Source organism: Tauraco erythrolophus, chromosome 29, assembly GCF_009769465.1.
Source record: "Tauraco erythrolophus isolate bTauEry1 chromosome 29, bTauEry1.pri, whole genome shotgun sequence".
In the NCBI taxonomy this organism is placed as follows: Eukaryota; Metazoa; Chordata; class Aves; order Musophagiformes; family Musophagidae; genus Tauraco; species Tauraco erythrolophus.
This window is the reverse complement of record NC_141493.1, coordinates 5,168,732-5,190,695: the sequence shown is the minus strand read 5'-3', so window position 1 is coordinate 5,190,695 and position 21,964 is coordinate 5,168,732. Positions and strand designations below refer to the sequence as shown.

Here is a 21,964-nt window from a genome sequence, read left to right as displayed (position 1 = left end):
TGGCACCCCGACTTTTGCGATGCTTTTGCAAAGAGCGATCCCGCCCCGCGGGGACCCCCCCCCTGCAGAAACATCCACTCGCAAGGGCTTTCCCACACCCCAAGTGATGCCCAAATCCCAGATCCCTCCTTCCAAGGTGGCTGCGGTGGCCATGACCATCCTCCAGCCCGAGGACAGCGGGTTCACCGCCACCTGGCCCTCTCCCCAGAACCCCGGTGGGGCTTTGCCACTCGTTTTGGGAACAGCCTTGACCGTGGGGACCCTGCGGCGGTGACTCAGGGATGCCGGCGGTTGCGAAACAGGCCCGGGATGGTTTGGGAGACGCCTCCACGCAGCCCCGCCAAGCCCAGCCGCCCCAAGGAGCCCGTCGGGGGAACAAGCCACGGCAGCGTCTGGGCTTTGCTCGGCGGCCGACCCGTCAGGCAGGTTTCCCGGAGCAGCGAGCTGAGCCGGAGAGAGCCGGCCGGGATCGGGCATGTCCCTCTGCCCGCTTGCAGGCTGACGGAGCCCCCCTGGCTCTCTGCTTGCCACCGAAGCCATGCGGGCGGCCGGCTTGCTGCTGGCTTGGGCGCTGCTGCGTCCCGCTGGCACCCAGCAATGCCACCTCGCCAGCCCCGGCGGCGTCCTCCGCTTCACCGACACGCACGCCGAGATTCGGGTGCCGGCGCTGCACCGGGTACCCAGCGCGCTCGACCCCCTCTACAGCCTGGTCCGGCGCTGCCTGGATCTCATCCAGCAGAACCCCCTGCCCGCAGGTGAGCCCTGAGCCAGGATCCCACCGCCACAGGCGCCGGGATCACCGGGGTTTTGCCAGCTGCAATCCCTGTGTCTGGAGCTGCTCCATGAGGTCCCAGCTGCTCCACGGAGCTGTCTCCATCCCGGCCCTGCTGCCGGGGTGCAGTGGGTAGGACCTCTCTTACCGGTGCCGCGGTTTCTTTTGCAGAGCTGCTCAGGGCGGCCCTGAACGACCCTGGCTCGGTGCGGACGTCGCAGGTGAGCCGGGATGTGGGATGGGGGATCCCATGGGATAGCACCCACTTGGGCTGGGGCACCCGTGCACACGGAGCACCCCAAAAGCTGGGTGCATTGGTGCTGACCAGCTTCTCCCATCACGTAGGTGGTGCAGTATGAGTTGGGCTACATCGTCTGTGCCGTGGTGGCTCTGCTCTTCACCGTGGCCATGCCGGTGGCCGGGATATGCTTCTGCTACTGCCGGAGCCGCCGGCGGTGCGGGGGCCGCCTGCGTGCCCACCGGCGCTCGCTGGGCTGCCGCCGCCACTGCCTGCTGGCCTGCCTGTCCCTCACCTCCCTCGTCATCCTGTGAGTCCCCCAAAGCACCCGCGATCCGGCCCCCTCGCCCCAGGCGGGGGGAACCGCGTCCCACGGGGACAGGGGCTGGGAGACTCTACCCGGCAGCCCCCGTCACCGCCTGCTCGTCCCCGGCAGTGCCAGCGTCGTCTGCGCCTTCGTCACCAGCCAGCGGGTGAAGGGGCAGATGGAGCCGGGGCTGGGGGCCGTGCCGGCCACCCTGCGCACCCTGCGGCAGCACATCGCCAACGTCCCCCAGGTGGGTCCCCGAGCGGCCCCCGCCCTGGCACAGGGTGCAGCCCAGGGTTGGCGGCGTTTCCCTCCCGGAGCAGTTTGGGAGGCGAGAGGAGGTAGTGCAGCTGCATTAAAAATGTGTTTTGAATGGTAACGTGGGGCTTCCTCCCCTCCTGGTGGCTGCTACCCCTGGCCGACCGGCTCCTTTCTCCTGGCAGGGGGTGCAGATGGTGGTAGACCAGTTTGAGGTGCCCCGACAGCAGATAATCTCCGACCTGGGTGGTAAGCACCACGCACCGCACTGGCGGGCACCATCGTGAGCCTCCCACCGGGATGAGCTGCTGACGGGGTGCCCAATGCCTCGCAGGGCTCAGCCGGAGCGTGGGGCTCTCCATCCACGCGCAGCTGAAGGCGGTGACCTACGCGGCGCTGGCGGACCTGCAGGACAGGGCTGGAGGTACGGCTGAGCGCGGTTCTCCCCGGAGCCGGTGCCAAAGCCTCGCCGGAGAGCCGGGGCGGCCAAGCGGAGCAGCGTGAACTAGCCTTGGGCTTTCTCTTTAAGACCTACAGACCTCGCTGCACCATTTACAGATTCTCGACAAGACGGCGCGGACGCTGGCATCGGCACGGGCCGAGCTGGAGCCGGCGCTGCGGGAACGGCGTCGGCGCGTGGTCGCGCTGCTGGACGACCCGCGCTGCACCTCTTGCGCCAGCGTCCTGGGCAGGGCACAGAGCCTGGAGCTGGGTGCTGACTACAGCAAGGTGGGACAGGGTGCTGGTCCCCCACCATCACCACCACCGCTGTCACCCCTCTGGCAGCCCCGAGGCTCACAGGTTGCTTCTTCCACCCCAAGGTGCCATCGGTGGAGAAGGTTTTGAAGGCGCTGGCCGGTCTGCCCCGAATTGACTTTGCGGAGATGATTCGCCAGGTTGGGGGGGGTCGGGGTGAAGGACAGGGGTCCGGTGCCTGCAGGCAGCCCTGGCCAAGCTGCTCAGTACCCCCTCTTTCCTCGCAGGGCAATGGCACCTTCAACTCCATCCCGGAGCTGGCCGTGGAGAGGATGGCACAGGTCATCCAGGGTGAGTGGGACGGCTGGATCAAGCCAGGACACCCTCCACAGGGCAAATCCCAATTTGGGGACTTAGGGTGGGATGTGGGCGCCATCCAGCCCTCCAGCGTGGCCTTGGCCCCGCAGACCTGCGGCACGAGATGGCCCGCGTGACGGAGAAGGTGCAGTCCATCGCCGACGGCTTCCCCCTCTCCGACTACACCCGGCCCGTCAGCGAAGCGCTGGTGAAGGCGGAGGACAGGAGCCAGCCGTACCTGCGGGAGGTGGAGCGCTTCGAGCGGTACAGGTGACACCGGCGAGCACGAAGGGGTGCAGGGTGTGTGGCAGAGATGGGTGCTGAGCCCCCTCGAGCCCCAGCTGGTGCACCAGCCCCGTATCTCGAGGCCGTGCCCTGCTGTTCTTTGCTCCAGGTGGATCGCGGGCACGGTGCTGTGCTCCATCATCCTCCTCATCCTCGCCTGCAATGCGACAGGGATGGCCCTGGGGGCTTACGGGCTGTCCAAGCGGGAGGACCCGAGTGACTACGAGTGCCGAGGAGAAGTTGGTGCCAAGTTCCTCTTGGTGTAAGCATCTCCCTGGGTTCTGGGGGGGAGGCTGTTGCCATCACACCCCCGCTAAAAAACAGAGGGGCAAAGCCAAGGGAGGAACGGGGAGCCGGCCGAGTGGAAAGGCTTTTGAAGCCGCCGCCTGCGCCGGCGGGTTTGGGAGAAGCTGCTCCTCCCTGGGAGCCGGCAGCTCCCGCACCCGGCCCCGCTGCCCGGCACACCCCACTCCCGGGGGCCCTTCCCAGGCAGGCCGGCGTGCCCGGGCACGGGAGGGAGCCGCGGGGCTGCAGCCGGCCGGGCAGGTCCCCACAAGACTTTCTGCCCGCTCGGGTCTGCGAAGCTGCCGCCAGCACCTCCTCTCCCTCTTCCAGCGGCGTGGGCCTGGCTTTCTTGTTCTCCTGGCTCCTCGTCCTCCTGGTTTTTGCCACCTTCCTGGTTGGGGGCAACATCCAGACGCTGGTTTGCAGGAATTGGGTCAACCAGGAGATTTATAAGGTGGGTGGCCACCCATTCACCCAATCAATCTCTGCTTGCATGCACCAAAATGCCTCCAAACGCTCCGAGTCTTCCGCCTAGGTCTGTCCAGAAAAGCCCCATCCTAAACCAGAGGATTAAGTTTAGGATTAGGATTAGATCCTTGGATTTGCATCAGCAGATGGGAATTGCCCTTGGGCTGTTAATTTGCTTGCGGTGACGATGCGCCTACCTGCAGGACCCCGGTCCTCCGGTTGTTTGGGGATGCCTGGGGTGCTCAGGGCTAGCAGCACGCTGTGGCGGGGCTGGAAGCAGGGTTGGGAACGGGATCGGGGCTCGTCCCGTCGTCATGCACACGGGGCTGCCCGCTGCTTTCCCTCTTAACATCTGCCCGGTGAGGCTCCGCAACGCGGATCGTACAAAGAAAGGCAAGATTAGCTCTGCCTGGGATGGGGCACCCCAGGACGCACCTGTGAGGGCAGAGCACCCCCAAAATCATTGCTGGGAATGCCTGACCCTGACCCTCTTTTTGCTCCCATTCGGATCAGTTCATCGACACCCCCGGGAACCTGCCTCCATCCATGAACCTCACCCGCCAGCTCAACCTCAGGAGGGACTCCAACCTCAGCGCCGCGTACCGGTGGGTGCCGCAGGAGCCAGCTTCTGCCCCTATACATCAGAGGGCTACTTTGGGGTCATGCCACCCACATCCCTTTGCCTTCCAGGGAGTGCAAGAGTGGCGCGGGGCTGTGGGAGGTGCTGCAGCTCGACAAGTCCTACGATCTGGATGAGCATCTAAAAACCCCCAAGGTGAGGGCTGGCTGCAGCCAGAGCTCCTGGTAAAGGCACAGGGATACACGAGCTTTACTGGGGTTACTGGGATGGAGGCGCCTGGCCCCAACCCCGCAGCGTCTCCCACGTCTCGCTCTCGCAGTACACGGCCGACTTCCAAAAACGCCTGGGCGACTTCACGGCGCGCCTGGCCGACGTGCGGCTCCTCCGCAGCGAGGGCAGGCAGGACCTGGAGACCTTCGCCCGCAGCGGCGTGGACGAGGTGGACTACGGGCGCTTCCAGGAGGAGGTGAGGGGATGCTTGTGGGCAGCTGGTCCCCGCTGCGGCGGGCAGGATGTGGCCCAGCCACACCTGGGCCAGCTTCCAGGGTTGGATTTCGGGCAGTCACCATCTCCACCTTCCTCCAGATGAAAAACCCCGTGGTGCAGACCAGCCTCCCCGGCTTGGCAAGGAGCCTCGAGGGGCTGCAGAAAATGCAGGTGAGCGGCGGGGCGGGCGGTGGGGGCTGCCTGCGTGCCCACAGGAACGTCCTCACCCCGCTGTCCCCCCGCAGAGGAACGGCACGGTGGCAGGGCGGCTGGCCGCCGAGGCCCGCGCCCTGTGGCAGATGCAAAACTCCACGGTGCAATTGCAGGAGGCTTTGGTGGTGAGTCCGTGCCGGGCTGGCAGCTCGCGGTGCTGCTGGTGCTTGCCCGGTGGTGTCCCCAGAAAAGTGGGGAAGGGGCTTTTGTAGCTTTTTCACCTCCCTGTCTTGCAGGCAAAGCTGGGGGAAAGCGTCCAGTTCCTCTCTCAGTTGGCACCACACCTCCAGGTACTTGCACAGTTTCTTCCAGCTCCAAAAAACACGTGGTGCCCTATGGGTGGCACCTGCCAGTGCCCCAAAAAGCCAGTGACAGGGTGATGGGAGAGCCAGGAAAAACGCCGTCTGGGGAGGATCAGTCTGCTTTAGCCGTTAGATTTGCTGCTGCAAATCAGAAATGCCCCTGCAGCACTCACAGCATCTCAGCATCCCCAGCAGAACCATCCTACAGTTGCCCGCTCCCTGCCAGGAGGCTTCCCTGCTCGGGGCACATCCCTCTTTCCCTGCCCTCCGGCAATCAGACCCAGTTTGAAGCTCGGCACGTGCAAGACACTGCACGCCCGGCTCCCGACATCCCCATGGCACCCGTCCTGCTGCTCGGTGCTCTAAGGATGCTCTGCCCTTCCCGTGCTTCCCCAGGAGCGGGTGAAGACGACACTGGTCACCACGGCCTCGGTGGAAGCCCGGCTGCCTGTGCAAGCCCAGCAGATCCTCCGGCAGGTGAGCTGGGGCCAGATTAGCCCTCAGGGGGGTATAAAATTCCCCACAGTCAGAACGAAAGGGTAAGAATGGGCTGCTGCAAGAAGGGAAGGGGGCACCTGAAGCTTCCAGCTCTCATTTCCAAGCCCAACACTAGCCCAGAGCTGACTGGAGCGGGGCTGGAGCTGGGCTGGGAAGCGTGGAGCCCGTCCTCCATGCTGCCTTCCCTCTGTGCCCAGGAGATCGGCTGTTTCACGAGGAAGGAGCTGCGGTACTTTGCGCAGTACCTGAACTGGGTCGGGCAGACGGTAGGTGCTCTCCGCTGCAGAGGGATTCTCTGGGGCCAGGAGCCCCCACGGATGCTGCTTGCAAGCCCCTCGCTGAGCTGAGGCAGCAAAACAGACGCCCCCCCCGAGCGAGGAACGGGTTTACACACCTTGTCTCCACTTCTTCTTCCAGCTGAGGGAGGATGTGGCTTCGTGCCAGCCGCTTGCCACGGCCCTGGACAACGGGCGGGTGATCCTGTGCGACCGCATCGCCGACCCCTGGGTAATGATCCTGTCCCCGTCCCTCCATGGGGGGTCTGGTGAGGACCTGCACGGTGCAGCATCCCACCAGCAACCAGCAGGAATTGGGGACAGTGGGAGCCAACAGCGGCCCTGACACCTCAAGGCTCCTCCAACCCCTCCAGACCCTGGGGGCTGTCTCTCCCTGCACAGCTCAGGGGGGACCCCCATGCTCTCTCCTTGCAGAATGCTTTCTGGTTCAGCCTGGGATGCTGCACCTTCTTTCTCATTCCCAACATCATCTTCGCCGTCAGGCTCACCAAACACTTCCGCCCCATCCGCAACCGGCTCATGTAAGCGGCAAGCACGGGGCGGGCAGGTGGGATGCCTGCAGCGGGGGGATGCGGGGAGATGTGGGCTCCTCCTCAACCCCCTCAATGTTTTCTCCTCTTTCTGCAGCTCTACAGGTTCAGAGGAGACCTGTCCCTTCCACATCCCCCGTGTCACGGCGCTCAAGCTCTAGGATGGGGGTCCATCAGGTGCAGCGGCATGCCCCGCACCCCAGGAGCTCCCATCAAACTCATGCCCAAGTGCCACAGGGCTCCGGGTCTCTCTGACATCTCTTCCTCAGCGTCCTTCAGGGTCTGAGCATCCTTTCTGGGTGCAGGGCATGCGTCTCCACAGCTCTCTGGGGCTCAGGGTCCCTCCGACATCTGTTCCTCGGCGTCCTTCAGGGTCTGAGCATCCTTTCCGGGTGCAGGGCATGCATCTCCACAGCTCTCTGGGGCTCCACGTCTCTCTGATGTCTCTTCCTCAATGTCCTTCGGGCTCTGAGCATCCTTTCTGGGAGTGGATCATGGGTCTCCATGGCTCTCCGAGGCTCAGGGTCCCTCTGATGTCGGTTCCTCAGCATTCTTCAGGGTCTGAGCATCCTTCCTGGGCACGGGGTGCTCATTTCCACGGACCGTGGGACTCCGGGTCCCTCGGACGCCTCTTCCTCAGCCACCTTCAGGGTCGTCGCACCTCTTCAGGATGCTAATCCACGTGCTGATCCGCGGCGCAGGGGAAGGGGCCACACAGCTCCTGCTGCCCGCCGGCGGACCCGTCGCAGACCCCGCGGGGAAGGACGCCTGCCCCCTGCCCCGTGATGCCTCCCCGCACCCGGGACCCCCAGGCGGGGGCACATTAAAACCCTCTCCAGCCAAACCTGCCGCCGCTTCCTTTGTTTCGCTGCCATCTCCCCCGTTTTCCGCAGGGAACGCGTTCGGGCCCGGGGTTGGGGGGCAGCAGCAGCAGTGAGCAGATCAGCCCTTTCCAAGTGAATGAGGATTTCCCCGTATTTCCCTCACCGAAATACTCTCTGTTTGCTCACCAACAGAGAAATGCCCCATTTTTATGCATTATTGAAAGGCTGTTCCTACCCACAGCCGGCAAGAACGCGTAAAACACCTGGTTTATGCATTATTTAGGGTAGTGCTGCCCAGAGCCAGCTGGGTTTGTGCAGGGTTTGCCTGCAGAGGTCAGCATTGCAAAGTCCGTTTTGCAAAAGGAATTTGGGGAGCTGAAGCCTAAAGGAGGATTTCTGCAGGAACCCCCCCATGCCCAGGGATAACCTCAACCCATCTGGAAACTATCCAGTGGTGTCATTTGCAAAAATCAAGTTTAAAATGGAGTGTTTTGTGCTCAGAGGAAGGTTGGTGGTGGGAGAAGTGATGCTGGTACCTGGGAGTCAATCAGAAAATAAGTCTGTGACTCTTCCGCTCCCAGCTCGGTATATTTTGGATGCTTACAATCATGAAATTATGGGATAATTAAAAGGGAAAGGTCTGCCTCATTTTTATAAGTCACTCACAACACTAATACTACATTTTAAACAAAATTATACCCACTATGTGGTACAGAAGAGCAAAGGGATTATCTGCTTTAACCAGTAAGTAACGCACACGCAATCGTATTTAGCTGACCCGTTCATTTAAAAAATGATACAGGTTTGCAAACAAACGAGCTGAATTCAGCTGGCTCTTCTTCCTAAAGTTATTTCTTATAGTTGGGTCACAATAAAAAACAGATAAGCACACAGATGAGCAATGAGTAACCCCAAAATAGATGTGTGTTGCAAGTATGGGTGGTCACCACTGCCACGTCTCTGTTCCCTGCCTGGGGGGTAGATGGATTAAAAATGTGAGCAGTTGTATCTCTCAGTTAATAGTAAATCACTAGTGAATAATCCAGAAAATTGTCCTAAACCAACTGGAGGGCACTTTGTTTTTTAGAAAAAAAAAATTTAAAAATGAGGACAAGCTGGATAATGATTCTTCACCCAAAGCAAGGACACAGTTTAAGTTTAACCTCCGGTCCCTCCCCAAAGAGACTCCTTTGTATAGGCTGGCAGACCTTCCCTCTGCTTAATTATTTGTGTTGATAAATTAAAGACTGAAATTAGCTCATTTCCAGCTCCCAGTGTGGTATTTTTCTACGAAACATGGATATCTCCTTCATCAGAGGGTTTTTTCCTATCTTGACTTGTTTGGGATCTGTGTTCTCTGCACTTATAAGGACTTACCTAAACTGGTGCTGATTAAACCACTTCCCTTCTCGTATCCTCCTCTCTTGAAATTCAACTCCTGCGACACCTCACCTGGCACATCTTCCTCGTGCTCTACCTGCTGACCCCAAGAAACGTCTATAATTAATATATATAAGATCAATAATTCAAAGGCTGGAGGGCAGCGGGATTGTTGGCTGTCCCTTGCTGGCTCGGTGGCAGAGAGCCGGGAGCTCTGCTCAGCCCACGGCTGGTTCCCCACCAACACTTATCTCAAGATAGAAATCTCTATTCCCGGAACCAAGGAGAAATACAGGAAAAGTGTTTGTAGGCAGTTCTGCTAGATTCAGCCTATTTCTGGGATTAAAATGGTATCTAGGTTTACTATTGTTATTTCACTTCCCCCCCTTTTTTTTTCCCCATTTTTCAAGGGGCACCGACCTCCTATTTTCTCCAGAAAAGGATGTGTGACCTCCTCCATCTGCTTTTCTCATCATTCCTTGCAAACAGCTCAGAATGCTTAGCTACGAAACAGCTGCCATGAAGAGTTGTTCAAAACTCCATTCCCATCCCAGTCCCCAAAATGTTCATTTTAAAGCTCTTTGTGCAGGAGAGCTCCAGCAATTGGTGAGGGAGCCATAAAACCCCAATTTTCAGCTTAATTTCATTTAACCTCAGCCGAGGAATCGTCGTAATTATATCAAACTTCCCTTTTTTTTGAGCAACGAATGACCTGATGAAGCCTTAGCAGAATAACCCAAGCTCCCCAAACTAAGTTTCGTGAGAAATCAAGTCCCAGAGGCTTTGCTCCAGCTTCTTTTAACATGACAAGCTCCTTGGATTATTGATACTACAAAGATATTTTGGATGCTGCAGATGTTTCAGGCCAGAATACGGACAAGAAAACACCCTGGGAAAAATAAACTGTGTTGTATTATTAGTGCTAATTATTATTTGCTATTTAACGGCTGTGGATGGGGCTTTGCTTGCAGGAAGCCTCCTTGGGCTGAGCCCAGTGTGAACGATTTACCTGGTTCCCCCTCCAGTTTGGGATAAACAGCCAGTCCTGACCTGCCACCATAAATGTGAAGCGAATTTCCTCCGATTTCTGTACTTTGATCATTATTCCTTCCCCAGAGCCTCTCTGGGCTTGCTGAGAAATGCGCTGAAAAACAAGCTGGGGGCCAAGGTCACCGTAGCTGCTGGGAAAAGAGCACGTTAGAGTTGGGTAGTTTAACCAGACACAGCTTTAGGGATAATTGTAGAGAGAAAAAAAAAACCCTTTTTGCCCATCACTGGAGCAAAACACTGTTGCCCAAGCTGGGGTTTGTCCTCCAGCGCTGCTCCCACACGTGGGCTCGTAGCAAGGTTTATATTCAGCATCTTATAAACCATTTACCTCCGTCCTCTCGAAGCGTCGCTAGATAAAGTGCTTTGCAGCCTGTGCTTGGCATCTCTGGTTTTTTGCTCTTGGTGGGACGGAGACCAGCGCAGCCCCAAGCCCTGAAAAGCCTGTGGGCTCCTTCCCCTGTAATCCAAGGCCTCTGCACAGATTTAAGGTGATTTCTGTTATCCCAGCTCTCTCCATGCAAGCTACGAGCTGCGGCATTCACACTGCGTTGGGAGTTGCTTTGGAAAAGTTAAGGAGATAAAATTAAGGAGAAATCCTTTAAAGGAGTTGTCAACTCTGGCATCTCTCCTCAGTCCCTAAAGCTGGCACATCTCAGCTCCAGACTGGATTAATTAGATGTTCCTATTGTGCATAACCTTTACTGTTTACAAAAAATGTTGCTAGCTGAGGGAAAAATAACTCCTTTCAAAATGCTTCCTTCTTCACTCTGCTGTCAAAACTCAACTTCGTTATCTATATACAGCTTTGGTTCTTAGGCTGACCATTCCCATAGCATAATTTTGTGTCAGAAGCAGGAATATTACCTGTTTTTTTCCATTGCATTGTCTAAGGGCGAGTAAAAAAACCCTCAGCCTCCGCTGAGCACATCATGCACTTGGACCCCAGCGCCTCCATTGTAGAAAAACCTTAGGGGAGATGCTACAAATCTCAGTTTTTCGTAAATAAAACCATTTGCAATCTCAGCTGCCTTCAAGCTCTGGCTAAAAACAGTCGTCATCCGGAGACAAACCTCTTGGGTGATCCCAAGCATTACTGATTTACATCAGCCACGAGAGAGCGTGCAGCGTTTAAGCTAACAACGCCGTTCCTACATCGCGTGGGTCCCCTCTGCTCAGCACCGAGGTAGCCATGGAGATGACTACGGAGAGCATCGTGCCCATGACAACTCTGCATGAGCATCTTGAGCATCTTTGGAACAGCCTTATCTCTCCCCGGGCTTTTCCTCGGGCCAGACGGCGGTTATTGGCTTCTTTGTGCTCCCACGCAGGTGATGGTAAAGCTTTCCCCCATCAGCACCTCCCCTTCCAAAATAAAAGGGCAGAGAATTAAACATATGGAGCAAATCTGGCATGCAATGCCTGGATATTTGGTATATAATGTCTCTTTGGTCCATGATGTCAGCCCGATCTGTAGCACAAGCTTCATAAAGAGCCTTTAATTTGTTGCTTTAGGGGAAAGAGGAGCTTTGAACTAAGCCACATGTGGTCTTGGGTCAACATCCCAGCTGGAAGATGCTCCAAAATGGATGGCAAGGTGCACATCCTGCAGGAAACTGTTTCAATAGATTAAAAACCCCTAATGGCTAAAAATCCAGCCCGATTCCTCCCATGGGCACACATTTCCCGGGCTCAGTTCATCTTTGCTTACTCTTATTTACAGTCGGAGAAAAAGGGGTTGGAACCTCAGAAAACCAGCCCCAGCCCTGGAAACCCTTTATCTGGAGGGAGAGGGGAAAATTGAGTTGGAAACGTACTCAGTGGCTCAGCTGAGAGGGTTTGCATGACCATTTGGTGAGTGAGGTGGGTTTAATCACCTCATCCTCACCGAGGACATCAGTTAGAAACCAGGTCATGAGATGCCAAAGCTCCGTCTGTTCTCACGTGACTAAACAAGGTGATGACCTGGACCAAAATGACGTATATAAAATAGAAACATACAGCTGAGAGAAAAATACAACAGTTTTTTTTAAATATTTCTCCGTCTCCAACCTGGTCTTTGTTTCAGTTTATTGCTTGACTTTTTTTTTTTAAATTTAAAATCAAACAATTGCCTGGTATTTCCTGAGGTTCAGCTTTCCCCATCTCATCCCACAGCCCTTTTTCCCACCAGGAAAACTGATTTCTCCTGCTCCTTTCCCAGCACAACCCAGCCAGGAATCCACAGGGAGCCCCAAGGACAGCAACGTTATCCCTCCACTCATCACACTTCAGAAAGAAGATGCTCCTGCCCGCGGCTCCGCTTGGGGACTGCAACATCGGAATACATCAGCCGGGGTTCCAGAGCGCTCCGCATGCTCTCGGCATGCAGCTGGTGCGTTTTCGTAGAATCACAGAATGGTTTGGGTTGGAAGGGACCTTCAAGATCATCTCATTCCAATCCCCCTGCCATGGGCAGGGAAATCCTCCACTACACCAGGTTGCCCAAAGCCCCATCCAACCTGGCCTTGAACACTGCCAGGGATGGGGCAGCCACAGTTTCTCTGGCCAACCTGTGCCAGTGCCTCACCACCTTCAGAGGGAAGAATTTCTGCCTTAGATCTCATGGAAATCTCCCCTCTTCCAGTTTAAAGCCATCGCCTCGTGTCCTGTCACTCCACACCCTTGTCCAAAGCCCCTCTCCAGCTTTCTTGGAGCCCCTTTAGGCACTGGGAGGTGCTGGAAGGTCTCCCCAGAGCCTTCTCTTCTCCAGGCTGAACAGCCCCAACTCTCTCAGCCTGTCTCCAGAGCAGAGGTGCTCCAGCCCTCGGATCATCTCCGTGGCCTCCTCTGGCCCCGCTCCAACAGCTCCATGTCTTTCTGATATTGAGGACCCCAGAGCTGAAGGCAGCACTGCAGGGGGGTCTCAGGAGAGCAGGGCAGAGGGGCAGAATCCCCTCCCTCGCCCTGCTGCCCACGCTGCTCTGGGTGCAGCCCAGGACACGGTTGGCTCTCTGGGCTGCCAGCGCACCGTGCCGGCTCATGGTGAGCTTCTCATCACCCAAATATTTTGGATATTTTTAAAATTTTTGGATAGGAGCAATACCCCTGAAGCAGGATGCAAGGCTGACATGGATGATTGATGCAAAAACGATGGCAATGGGAGTGCCTTCGCCCGTGCCGGGTGTGCCCCGGTTTATTTTCAAGAAGGTGACCTCAGCGCAGCCATCTTATGCCATGCAACGTGCTTACGGCGCTGCTCTGATCTCGGAAAATCTTCTGAGGGGATTGCGAGTTAAAAATAAACGGCAGAGGTAAAGGAAAACCTCCTGGTGAGTCATGTATTACTAGTCCTGCTGCAAGGGGAAAATAAAAAATACAGATATTCAGCTTTTCCTGCAAGGGAGCCAGCTGGGGGGAATTGCTCCGCTCGGGGAAGTTCATGAGAAGCTGGATTACAGCATCACTGGGGAAGTATTCATTTGTTCCTGCAGCTTCATGAAGGGACATCGTGTTTTAAAAGAGCCTGAACACCAGGCTGTCCTCATCCGTCCAAAAAAATGGGATTTATTGATACGAAAGGACATAATGGGCCCTTTCTGTGAAGGGTTACGGCTTTTCCCCGTCTCATTCGCCCGGACACAGCAGGGAATTGTTCAGCCAGAGGCACAAACCCGCCGGGCTGCTCCCGAGGCACCGGCATTATTTTTGTGCTGGGCTCAAACCCCACCGGACAGCAAACGCCTTCGGCAAAAACGCCGGACTTCTCCCATTTCCCGTAAAACAGCCCAGCTGGCAGCAGCGGGGCCCAAATACCCAAACTTGATTATTTTTTTATTTCCCCTTCAAAGCACTTTTATTATCAGTGCTTATTCCAAAATGAAAAAATATTTCCAAAAAAAGACTTTTTTTTTTTTTAAATAAAAGCTGTTATTTTGCTTCCTAGCACACCTGGGTGATGCCGCCGATCCTGGGAGGGGTGGAAGGCATGTTCTTGGCGTGGGTTATCTTCTAAAGACGTGCTGCATCACTGGGATGGCATCAGCCTGCGGCCAGGGAGGGTCCCAGCCGTACGGAGCTTACTGCATCCCTGCCTGGAATAGCAGGAGCGTGTGCGCAGAGGTTATTACACTCCTAATCAGATTGTAGCAGCTGGAGGGACATTTATAGCCTTTTTAAACCAGTCTGATAATAAGAAAGAGCAGGAGGGTGGTGCAGCCCCCTATATTTTCTATCCCACTTGCAGACGAGAAAGGCGTATTCAATTAATCCGGCTCATCTGCTGCTTGGAGGGTCTGGCTTTGGTTTTGAAACATAAGACGACCACTTGGCTTATTTTCTGCTTTCTCATCCTCCCCAAACCCCACCTTTCAGCAGTCCCTCGCTTTACCCCCTCCACCAGCACACAAACACCTGTGGGTTCCTCTTTCCCGTGGGTAACACCTGCCCGCGGCATCACCGGTGATGAAACCGGATCAAGGCGAGGGGAGCAAACCCTTCTGTAACGAGTTTCATTCACTAGAGCAGACACAAAGGGATTTATTTTTTTTTTTCCACACCAACTTTGCCCTCCTTGGCTTTGCGACAGAGCTGAACCCGGCCAAAAAAGAAACCCCTCCCTCCCTGGACGCGGTCCGAGGTGTTGCGTGGAAGGTTTGAGTTGCTTTTCCCCGCGTCGACGGTTCCTCTCCCGACACGTTGCTCATGCCCTTCCGTGCCTCCGGGATTAGGGACTCGTTGGGATTTCTCCTCCCCGTCATTATGGGTTGTGTAACCACGTGCTGATGATACTTTGGAATTGGCATGTGTTTAATATCCTGCTCCTGCCCGTTTTGCCTCCTGGCTTGGTTCCTTCCACAGCAAAAGGCTAAAAATGTACATACCCCTTTTATCTTGTTTTTTTTTTTCTTTTTACAGGAAAACTTACAGTTGTCAGGAGCAAAGGAGAAATGCCACCCGCGAGCTGCGCTTTCCTCTCCTGCAGTTTGATACAGAATAACGGTGGGGGTAAAGATTTCTGTGCAGCACATGGAAAACCCCTTCTTCTTCTACCAAAAAAAAAAAAAAAATTTTTTTTTCTCTTGGAGGGGAGTTGCCCTTCCTGAGGTCTGCAGGGCTGTGACCTCAGCATAGCTTTATCCAATGTGTGCAATGAAGCCCTCGCCACCAAAGAAAATGCAAAATACCCTAATAAGGCTTTGTTTTTTTTAATTACACACTGACATGGGAAAATAACAGCCCGACCAAGCGGCATCTTTTCTTTTTGCTCCCAGCGCTTCCCTTCCCTGCGCTCCTGTTTATTCCCCAAATTACATTTTCTCTGCTCTTATCCAGGCAGGAGCCAAATTTCACCAAGACTTCTGGTTCCCCAAGGAAAAAAAAAATCCAGAAAGTAAAGCATTTAAACTTAAAAAAGACTATTCCGTGGGGAGACCAGAAAATAAACCCAAGTTCAGCAAAATGCATTTCATTAACCCTCAGAACACAGCACTTATTTTCACTTATTTTTGCCTTTGGAGGGTTTGGAGAGGTTTCCCAATGAGCTGACCGTGATTTGAGACGGGGTGAGTGTAAGCCCAGACTTTTTGCTGGCTCCAGGGAGTGATGAAGGGATGAGGACAGGCTGTGGGGCTTCATCCCTACCTCCAAACCCCACCAAATTACCCCCGAACCCCAGTAAATCTCCCATAAAATATTTTAATGCCTTCCCCTGCCTTTGCAAGCTCTGGCTATTTCTCCGAGCAAGTCCAGAGTTATGTGAATAAAAGTGTTTCGCATGAATTAAAGCAAAAAAAAAAAAAAAAAAAAAAATCAATGAGAAGCAATGAAGCAGGGTCAGAAGAATGCAGGTTCTTCCCCAGCTCGTCATTAAACTGAAGTCAGTGTTTTCCATTTGTTACGAGAAAAACCCATCCCATTAATGCTTTCAAACCTGGCACGAACCCCCGTGGCACTCGACATCCCATTATTTCCTCCATGCCCCGTCGCTGCGGATGCCGAAGGGCCAAACCTCCAGCGGAGATGGATGCAGCCCTTGGCTTGCTGCCGGGAGAAATTTTACCCTGAGATGCTGAAAGAAACTGTCTGGCCCCCAGCTCTGTTAAATAGATGCTGTGGATGGACTGGTTTGGGTGCTTTTAGCATGGCAAACTTCCACAGTAAATTAAAAATTAATTAATTGCTGATAGGCTGCTCCTGCTCGATTTGCAGCTGGGATCCGACAGAGTTTCTATATTTCTCCAAGTAAGACCAGAACTTCCTCTGAAACATTATTATGGAAAAATCCTGATTTTTAGAAGCCACGGATTAATTAATCCCAACCATCCTGTTCCCAGTGCCTGTATTTCTTTCTTTTCCTGGCTTTGGATTTTAGATAGCCCACTGAAGAGTATTTAAACCAAACCCAGGGAATGAGGAGCCATCTGTGCATTCACACGAGGAATAAATACGCCTGTGTATTACACGAGAGCGCTTCGACAAGGCTCGCTGACCTTAATCCTGCCTCCGTTATTTAATTTTCTCCTCCAGAAATTGATGCAGATGTCTCCCCAGCGCAGCCAAAGCGCCTGGTGCAGCCCATTTCTCTGCCAGACAGAATTTTTATTTTTTTTTTCCAGCAGAATCTGGCCAGATGGATAAACAAGCATATGGAGCATCGGGGCGGAAATCCTCTTCACAGCCAGATGTGCTCCACGCTCCAGGGGTGGAAGAGCTGCAGGGATGGCTGTACCCGGCCCGGCTATTTCAGCAAAACCTCAGTAAGGTTTTGGCTCTACCCCCTGGCCATGCCAAAATCAGTCTTGGTGCAATTAGTTTCAAGCTTCGTTTGCATCTCCCAGCCACCGTGCAAGCATCCTGGGTTGCTCCGAATTCAATTCATTCATTAAAGCCCATCCTAATCCGAAAGGATGGGGATAACTCCCCTTCTTTAGGTCTCTGTAGCTGCACAGACCCTTACCCTCTGAAAAAGAGTGCCACCTCACCATGAGCATCCCATATCATTTTTAATCACCTTCTGCGGCATTTTCTCCTGTTAAATATCGGGGTACCCCAACATAAAGCACAACTGTTTGGCCCAGGAGTGAGTTTTACTGCTTTGGAGCGAGACAAGTTCAGGAGATGGATTCATCCTTTCCCTTGTAAGTCTGAGTCTGTTTTATTTTCTGTCCATCGATCCACAGAACATCTCTCTCAGTTCACAGGGTAACAGATTCGGAGCTGCAGCCAACAACCACTTAAAAGCATCCCTCTCCTCGCCCGGAGCCTCTACACCCTGAGATCTCCAAACCACCCCCAAACCCTGCTGATCCCGTTCATATTTCTTGACTAAAGCATCCGAGTGCTGCGATTTTCCAGCCACCGGCGTTGCCTCCCGTACCCAGATCTGCCAGGAGGGATGATAGGAGGTGAACCCAAATTTTATGGGATGCTGCCTGCGGTATTCCCTAGGGAAGGAGGCTGGCTGGTGACCAGGCTGTGCAGGGCTGGGCTGCGCAGGAGCCAGCTCCTCCCTCTCGCTATTTATTGCTCCTCGCCGAGGCTGAATCACCCCGAGCCGAGCAAGCGACGGGCTCCCAGCTGGTGAGTTATCGGGGAAAACGGGACACGGTGGGCTTCGGGTGGGAGAAACCCAGAGGCAAGGGGGTTTGGAACACCGAGCAGCATCACAGGGGGTGCGGGGGCTGCCTCCTCTCCCCTCCATCGCTCCCTAAAAATAGACATTTCCAGCTCTGAAAGCGAGTGACCTCCTTAAAAGGCAGAGCTCTGCTGCTCGCTGCTGCGTGTTTATCCAGGGCTGATTCAAAGCTGATCCTGGTGGGAAATTTATTCCCCCCCCCTCCCCACCCCAAGCTCTCTGGAGGGTGTTTGTTCTTTCCCGCACCTCTCGGTCCGCAGGACTGTGCTCCTCTGTTACTTGGGGGCTTAGAAAGCAAAAAAAAAGGGGGGAGATTTCTAAAAACTAGGGGTGGCGTTTTTAGGAAGCAAACTGCCAACCTCCAGCCTTCCCCATGGCTCCAGCCTGGATTTTTCACACCCCTTCCCCCCCTTGCCATGAGCCAGGACCTTCCCAGCATCACTGGGAGGGTCCAGACACCCCCATTCCCGAGCATCTTCCCACTCTCCCAGCCACGTCGCTCCCCCACCTCCCTTCATTTCTTCTCCCCCCCCACCCCGGGCACCATAACAAGGTTATTCCCGCGGTTATCTTGGCTCCAGGCTGTCGGTTTTCCTCTCCAAACCTTCTCGCCAGCCCCACGCACGTAATCGCTCCTTGCATCCTCCATTTTCCGCTTCCCCCTTCCCGCCCCGCCGCAGCGTGCCGGCTTCCCTCCGCTTCCCCGAACGCCAGCACGGCTATCGATCACTCCAATAGAAATCCCCCAAATTAACATCTCCTCGCCTTCCTTCTGCCACGGAGAGGGAAAATCGGGAGAGGAAGAGGGGGGGAGAAAATACCTGCGAATCCATTCGAGAATATGATTTCGTAATAATTCGATTATTGTCCCGTAAACACCATTTCCAAGCAGAAGGAGCCCAGCTCCGAGCTGGAGAAGCGGTTCCCCGGTGCCCATCGAGCACAGGAGGTTTGTGCCAGCCACTGTGTTTATTGGGGGTGAAGCTGGGCTGCCCCAGGAGCTGGGTAATTAGCAGCGCGAACGCAAACGAGCTTTTCCCTGTTTATCCGAGCTCGGCTCCGCGAGGGCGATGAGAGGAACCAGTCGGTGCTCCCAGGCTGGAATGTCCTCCGGGGCTCTGCCGTAACCTGTTTCCATCCAGGGCTTGATTTTTTCCCCTCTTACAACTCGCTGCTGGGAGTCACATCTTAAAAAAAAAAAATGTTTAAAATTGCCAATTCGCTGCTTTTTTTTTTTTCCTTCCTATTTCCTATTTTTTTTTTCCTTTCTGAGTGCCCAAGGAGCGTTCGCCCAGTGAAGTTTTCGCCGTGTCTTTCAGCTATTTTTAACCCCCTGATCTCATCGTCGCCCGCTGCAGGTGGGTGCTGCGGGCCAAGGAGGCCACAAACCTGCTGGAAAGTGGGGGCTTTGCACCCCATTTTTTTTTTTTTTTTTAGGAGAGGGTGCCGAGCCAGCAGCCTGAGCCTGACTTCCCTTTCCATCTCACGGAACAGGCTTTTGCATCTTCCCTGCTCTTTTCATGAAGCCTCTTGCTAACCCCCCCAGCCAAAACACTGACATTTATTTAAACATTTTGGACATAAACCCTGATTTTTTTAGGTGGGAGGAGAGAAAGAACAGCATTATTTGAACCCAAAGAGAGATTAATTTGCTTTTTATGGACCATAAAACCATAGCTAACATGCAACAGAAGAATTTCTGGCTTAAACGGGGTTTTTTTCCTGCCTGTTTGCGTTATGAAGGGCAACATCTCATGAGACACCATCATCTCTTGTCTGCATTAAACATCTCTGGGTTGGGTGATGACTCTTAAGGAAGCTGGTCCATTAGTTGCTGAAAAACAACCCCACTCAGGACCCAAACCTTCATTTTGTTTCTTGCTGTAACATGAGCCAGCAAGCGCGGCCAAAGCATCCAGGGATGCTGAGAAATGCCCACCCACACTTTTCCAGGAATGTTTTGGTCTCCCCTTCCCAGGATCCCAGTGCATACGGAGGGATTTTAAGGGACGGCTCAGCCTCGGGCGGGATGGAAAAACCTTTTGCCATTGCTGGACTCACCTATTAAACATGAGGATAACAGTAATTCCGCGCTCTTTGACGTTGCGGGGAGGCATCCAAAGGGATTTTGCAGCTTGGGAGGTGTTTTCCAAAGGTTTTTCCAAAGGATTTGCAGGCCTGGGGTGTATTATACCAGCTGGATTATACAGAGGGAGAGAAACGACTTGTTAAAATGGGATTTCATTCTTGCCAACCCACCGGCTAATGTAGGAGATGCCTGGCATGCCCCTGCGATGCCAGCAGCAAAATGCTGAGTAAGCAGATACTTGCAAACACATTAAACTAGAAAAATGCTGGTTTTCAGTTAAGGCCTGTTGCACATAAACAGGGACTCGGGCAAAATACACCGAATTGCATTCTTGGAGGGAAAATAAAACCTCCTTGCAGCCCCTGGTACCCAAAAGCTACAAGATTGGGATGAATCTGTTCAAAATCACCAACCCCTGCACAGCAGCAGCCTCGTTTTCTTGTTTAGATTGTCTGATGGTGTAGAGAAGGTTCGATAAGTGGATTTTTACCTCCCAAACAAGTGAAGCCTTTTTCCAAAAAGCTTTTCTTCCACGACTTAAAATTGCTGTTACGAGCAGAGGACCTGTTGGGGAGGCAGCAAAGCGTGAGGAGGTAGAGGGGAAAAAAAAAAATATACACACACATATGTAAAACTATATATATATATATAAAAATTTTTATATATATATATATATATATATATATTAAAAAGTAAGGGGTTTTGAGGAGGCTAAATATGCATTTAAGTCCAAAGCTGTTTATTCTGCAGCTGGATTCAGGGCAATGACATGTGTTTTGTAGGATGCATAAGCTCTGGAGCCGAAAGCCCGTGCTGCTCGCAGGGCTGGAGGCTGTGGGGTCTCTGCCTCCTGCCCCTAACGCTGCCCGTCCTTGTGTCCCACAGCCATGGCCAAGCTCCTCGTCACCTGCTGCCTGGTGGCCCTGCTCCTCGGCGCCTGGACAGACGTCGCCTTCTCCAAGAAGGGTAAAGGCAAACCCAGCGGAGGCAGCTGGGGCACGGGGAGCCACCGCCAGCCAAGCTACCCTCGCCAGCCTGGCTATCCCCAAAATCCCGGCTATCCCCATAATCCAGGCTACCCCCACAACCCCGGGTACCCCCACAACCCCGGGTACCCCCACAACCCCGGGTGGGGACAAGGTTACAACCCATCCAGCGGAGGAAGCTACCACAACCAAAAGCCATGGAAACCCCCCAAATCCAAGACCAACTTCAAGCACGTGGCCGGGGCGGCGGCGGCGGGCGCCGTGGTGGGAGGTCTGGGGGGCTACGCCATGGGCCGCGTCATGTCGGGGATGCACTATCGCTTCGACAGCCCCGACGAGTACCGCTGGTGGAACGAGAACGCGGCGCGTTACCCCAACCAGGTTTACTACCGGGATTACAGCAGCCCCGTCTCGCAGGACGTCTTCGTCGCCGACTGCTTTAACATCACGGTGACCGAGTACAACATCGGCCCCGCCGCCAAGAAGAACGCCTCGGAGGCCGGCCCGGCGGCGAACCAAACGGAGGTGGAGCTGGAGACCAAGGTGGTGACGAAGGTGATCCGGGAGATGTGCATCCAGCAGTACCGCGAGTACCGCCTGGCCTCCGGCATCCGGCTGCACCTCGCCGACGCCTCCCTCGCCGCCCTCCTCCTCCTCACCCTCTTCGCCATGCACTGATGGATCCCACGGCTTCGAGATGGCACCCGTGTCCCCGTGGGGACCCCCTGAACCCCTCCGGTCTTGCTTGCGGTCGGTTTTGGTGAAGAGCCCTTGGGGCACGTGGGCACCGACGCTCCTCATCGCCTCCCCGGTGGCTCCGGTTTAGGCAAGCGGATGAAAATTTCCTTCTCCACCCCATAGCACGTCCCTGGCACGGCGGGACAGTGATGGAGCTGGATGCCTAAGAAAAGGCCTTCACCACCTCCTCTTCCTCGGGGCCTCCTCCACCGGGCAGCGAGGAGCTTACTGGGTCCTTGGTGTCTCTACAAGAGCGTTTCCAAAAATCCTCTTTGCTAACAAGCAGGGTTTGGCCTGATCCCCTTAGTCCCACTGCCACTAAAACCCCTTTCCCGGGGTGCGCCGCAGCGCTGCACCTACGTACCCGTAGGGGTTTTAGGAAGATCACATCGGGGTTTTTCAAGCAACAAGCTGCCAGCTTCCAATTTTAACACTTTAATCCTAAAAAACCCCACCTTTCCTTGTGTATATACCAACCTGCCCGCTCCGCACGTTGCATGCTGCAAGCACCTCCTGCAGCAACACCCAAAAAATAAAGGGATTTTTGTGCTGGTTTTTCTGCAGCGAGGCTGAAGCCCTCCTCCCCAAAAAAACAACCCCAAGCGGTAACACTCAGTACATTACAGCCCGGGAAAGTTCTTGTGGATGCGCTATAGGTGACAAGTCACGCTCACGCTTCAGCACCTTGACCTAAAGGATGATAAATCACAGCAA

General features: G+C 54.6%; 2 protein-coding genes across 2 annotated transcripts; both read left to right on the top strand.

Annotated features, from left to right (window-relative positions):
* The first annotated feature begins 538 nt into the window (after positions 1–538).
* On the top strand, positions 539–6,732 carry PROM2 (prominin 2). Its single transcript, XM_086628143.1, has 23 exons — positions 539–755; positions 944–993; positions 1,118–1,320; positions 1,447–1,567; positions 1,761–1,824; positions 1,910–1,999; positions 2,105–2,304; positions 2,397–2,471; positions 2,559–2,622; positions 2,739–2,898; positions 3,023–3,175; positions 3,529–3,652; positions 4,180–4,271; positions 4,357–4,441; positions 4,566–4,712; positions 4,832–4,903; positions 4,978–5,070; positions 5,182–5,235; positions 5,644–5,724; positions 5,943–6,011; positions 6,163–6,252; positions 6,456–6,562; positions 6,669–6,732. The coding sequence occupies exons 1-23, from the start codon at positions 539–541 to the stop codon at positions 6,730–6,732; spliced, it is 2,475 nt and encodes an 824-aa protein (XP_086484269.1).
* A 13,681-nt stretch (positions 6,733–20,413) lies between these two features.
* Positions 20,414–21,190, top strand: PRNP (prion protein (Kanno blood group)). Its single transcript, XM_009984035.2, has one exon. The coding sequence runs from the start codon at positions 20,414–20,416 to the stop codon at positions 21,188–21,190; it is 777 nt and encodes a 258-aa protein (XP_009982337.2).
* Positions 21,191–21,964: the final 774 nt, after the last annotated feature.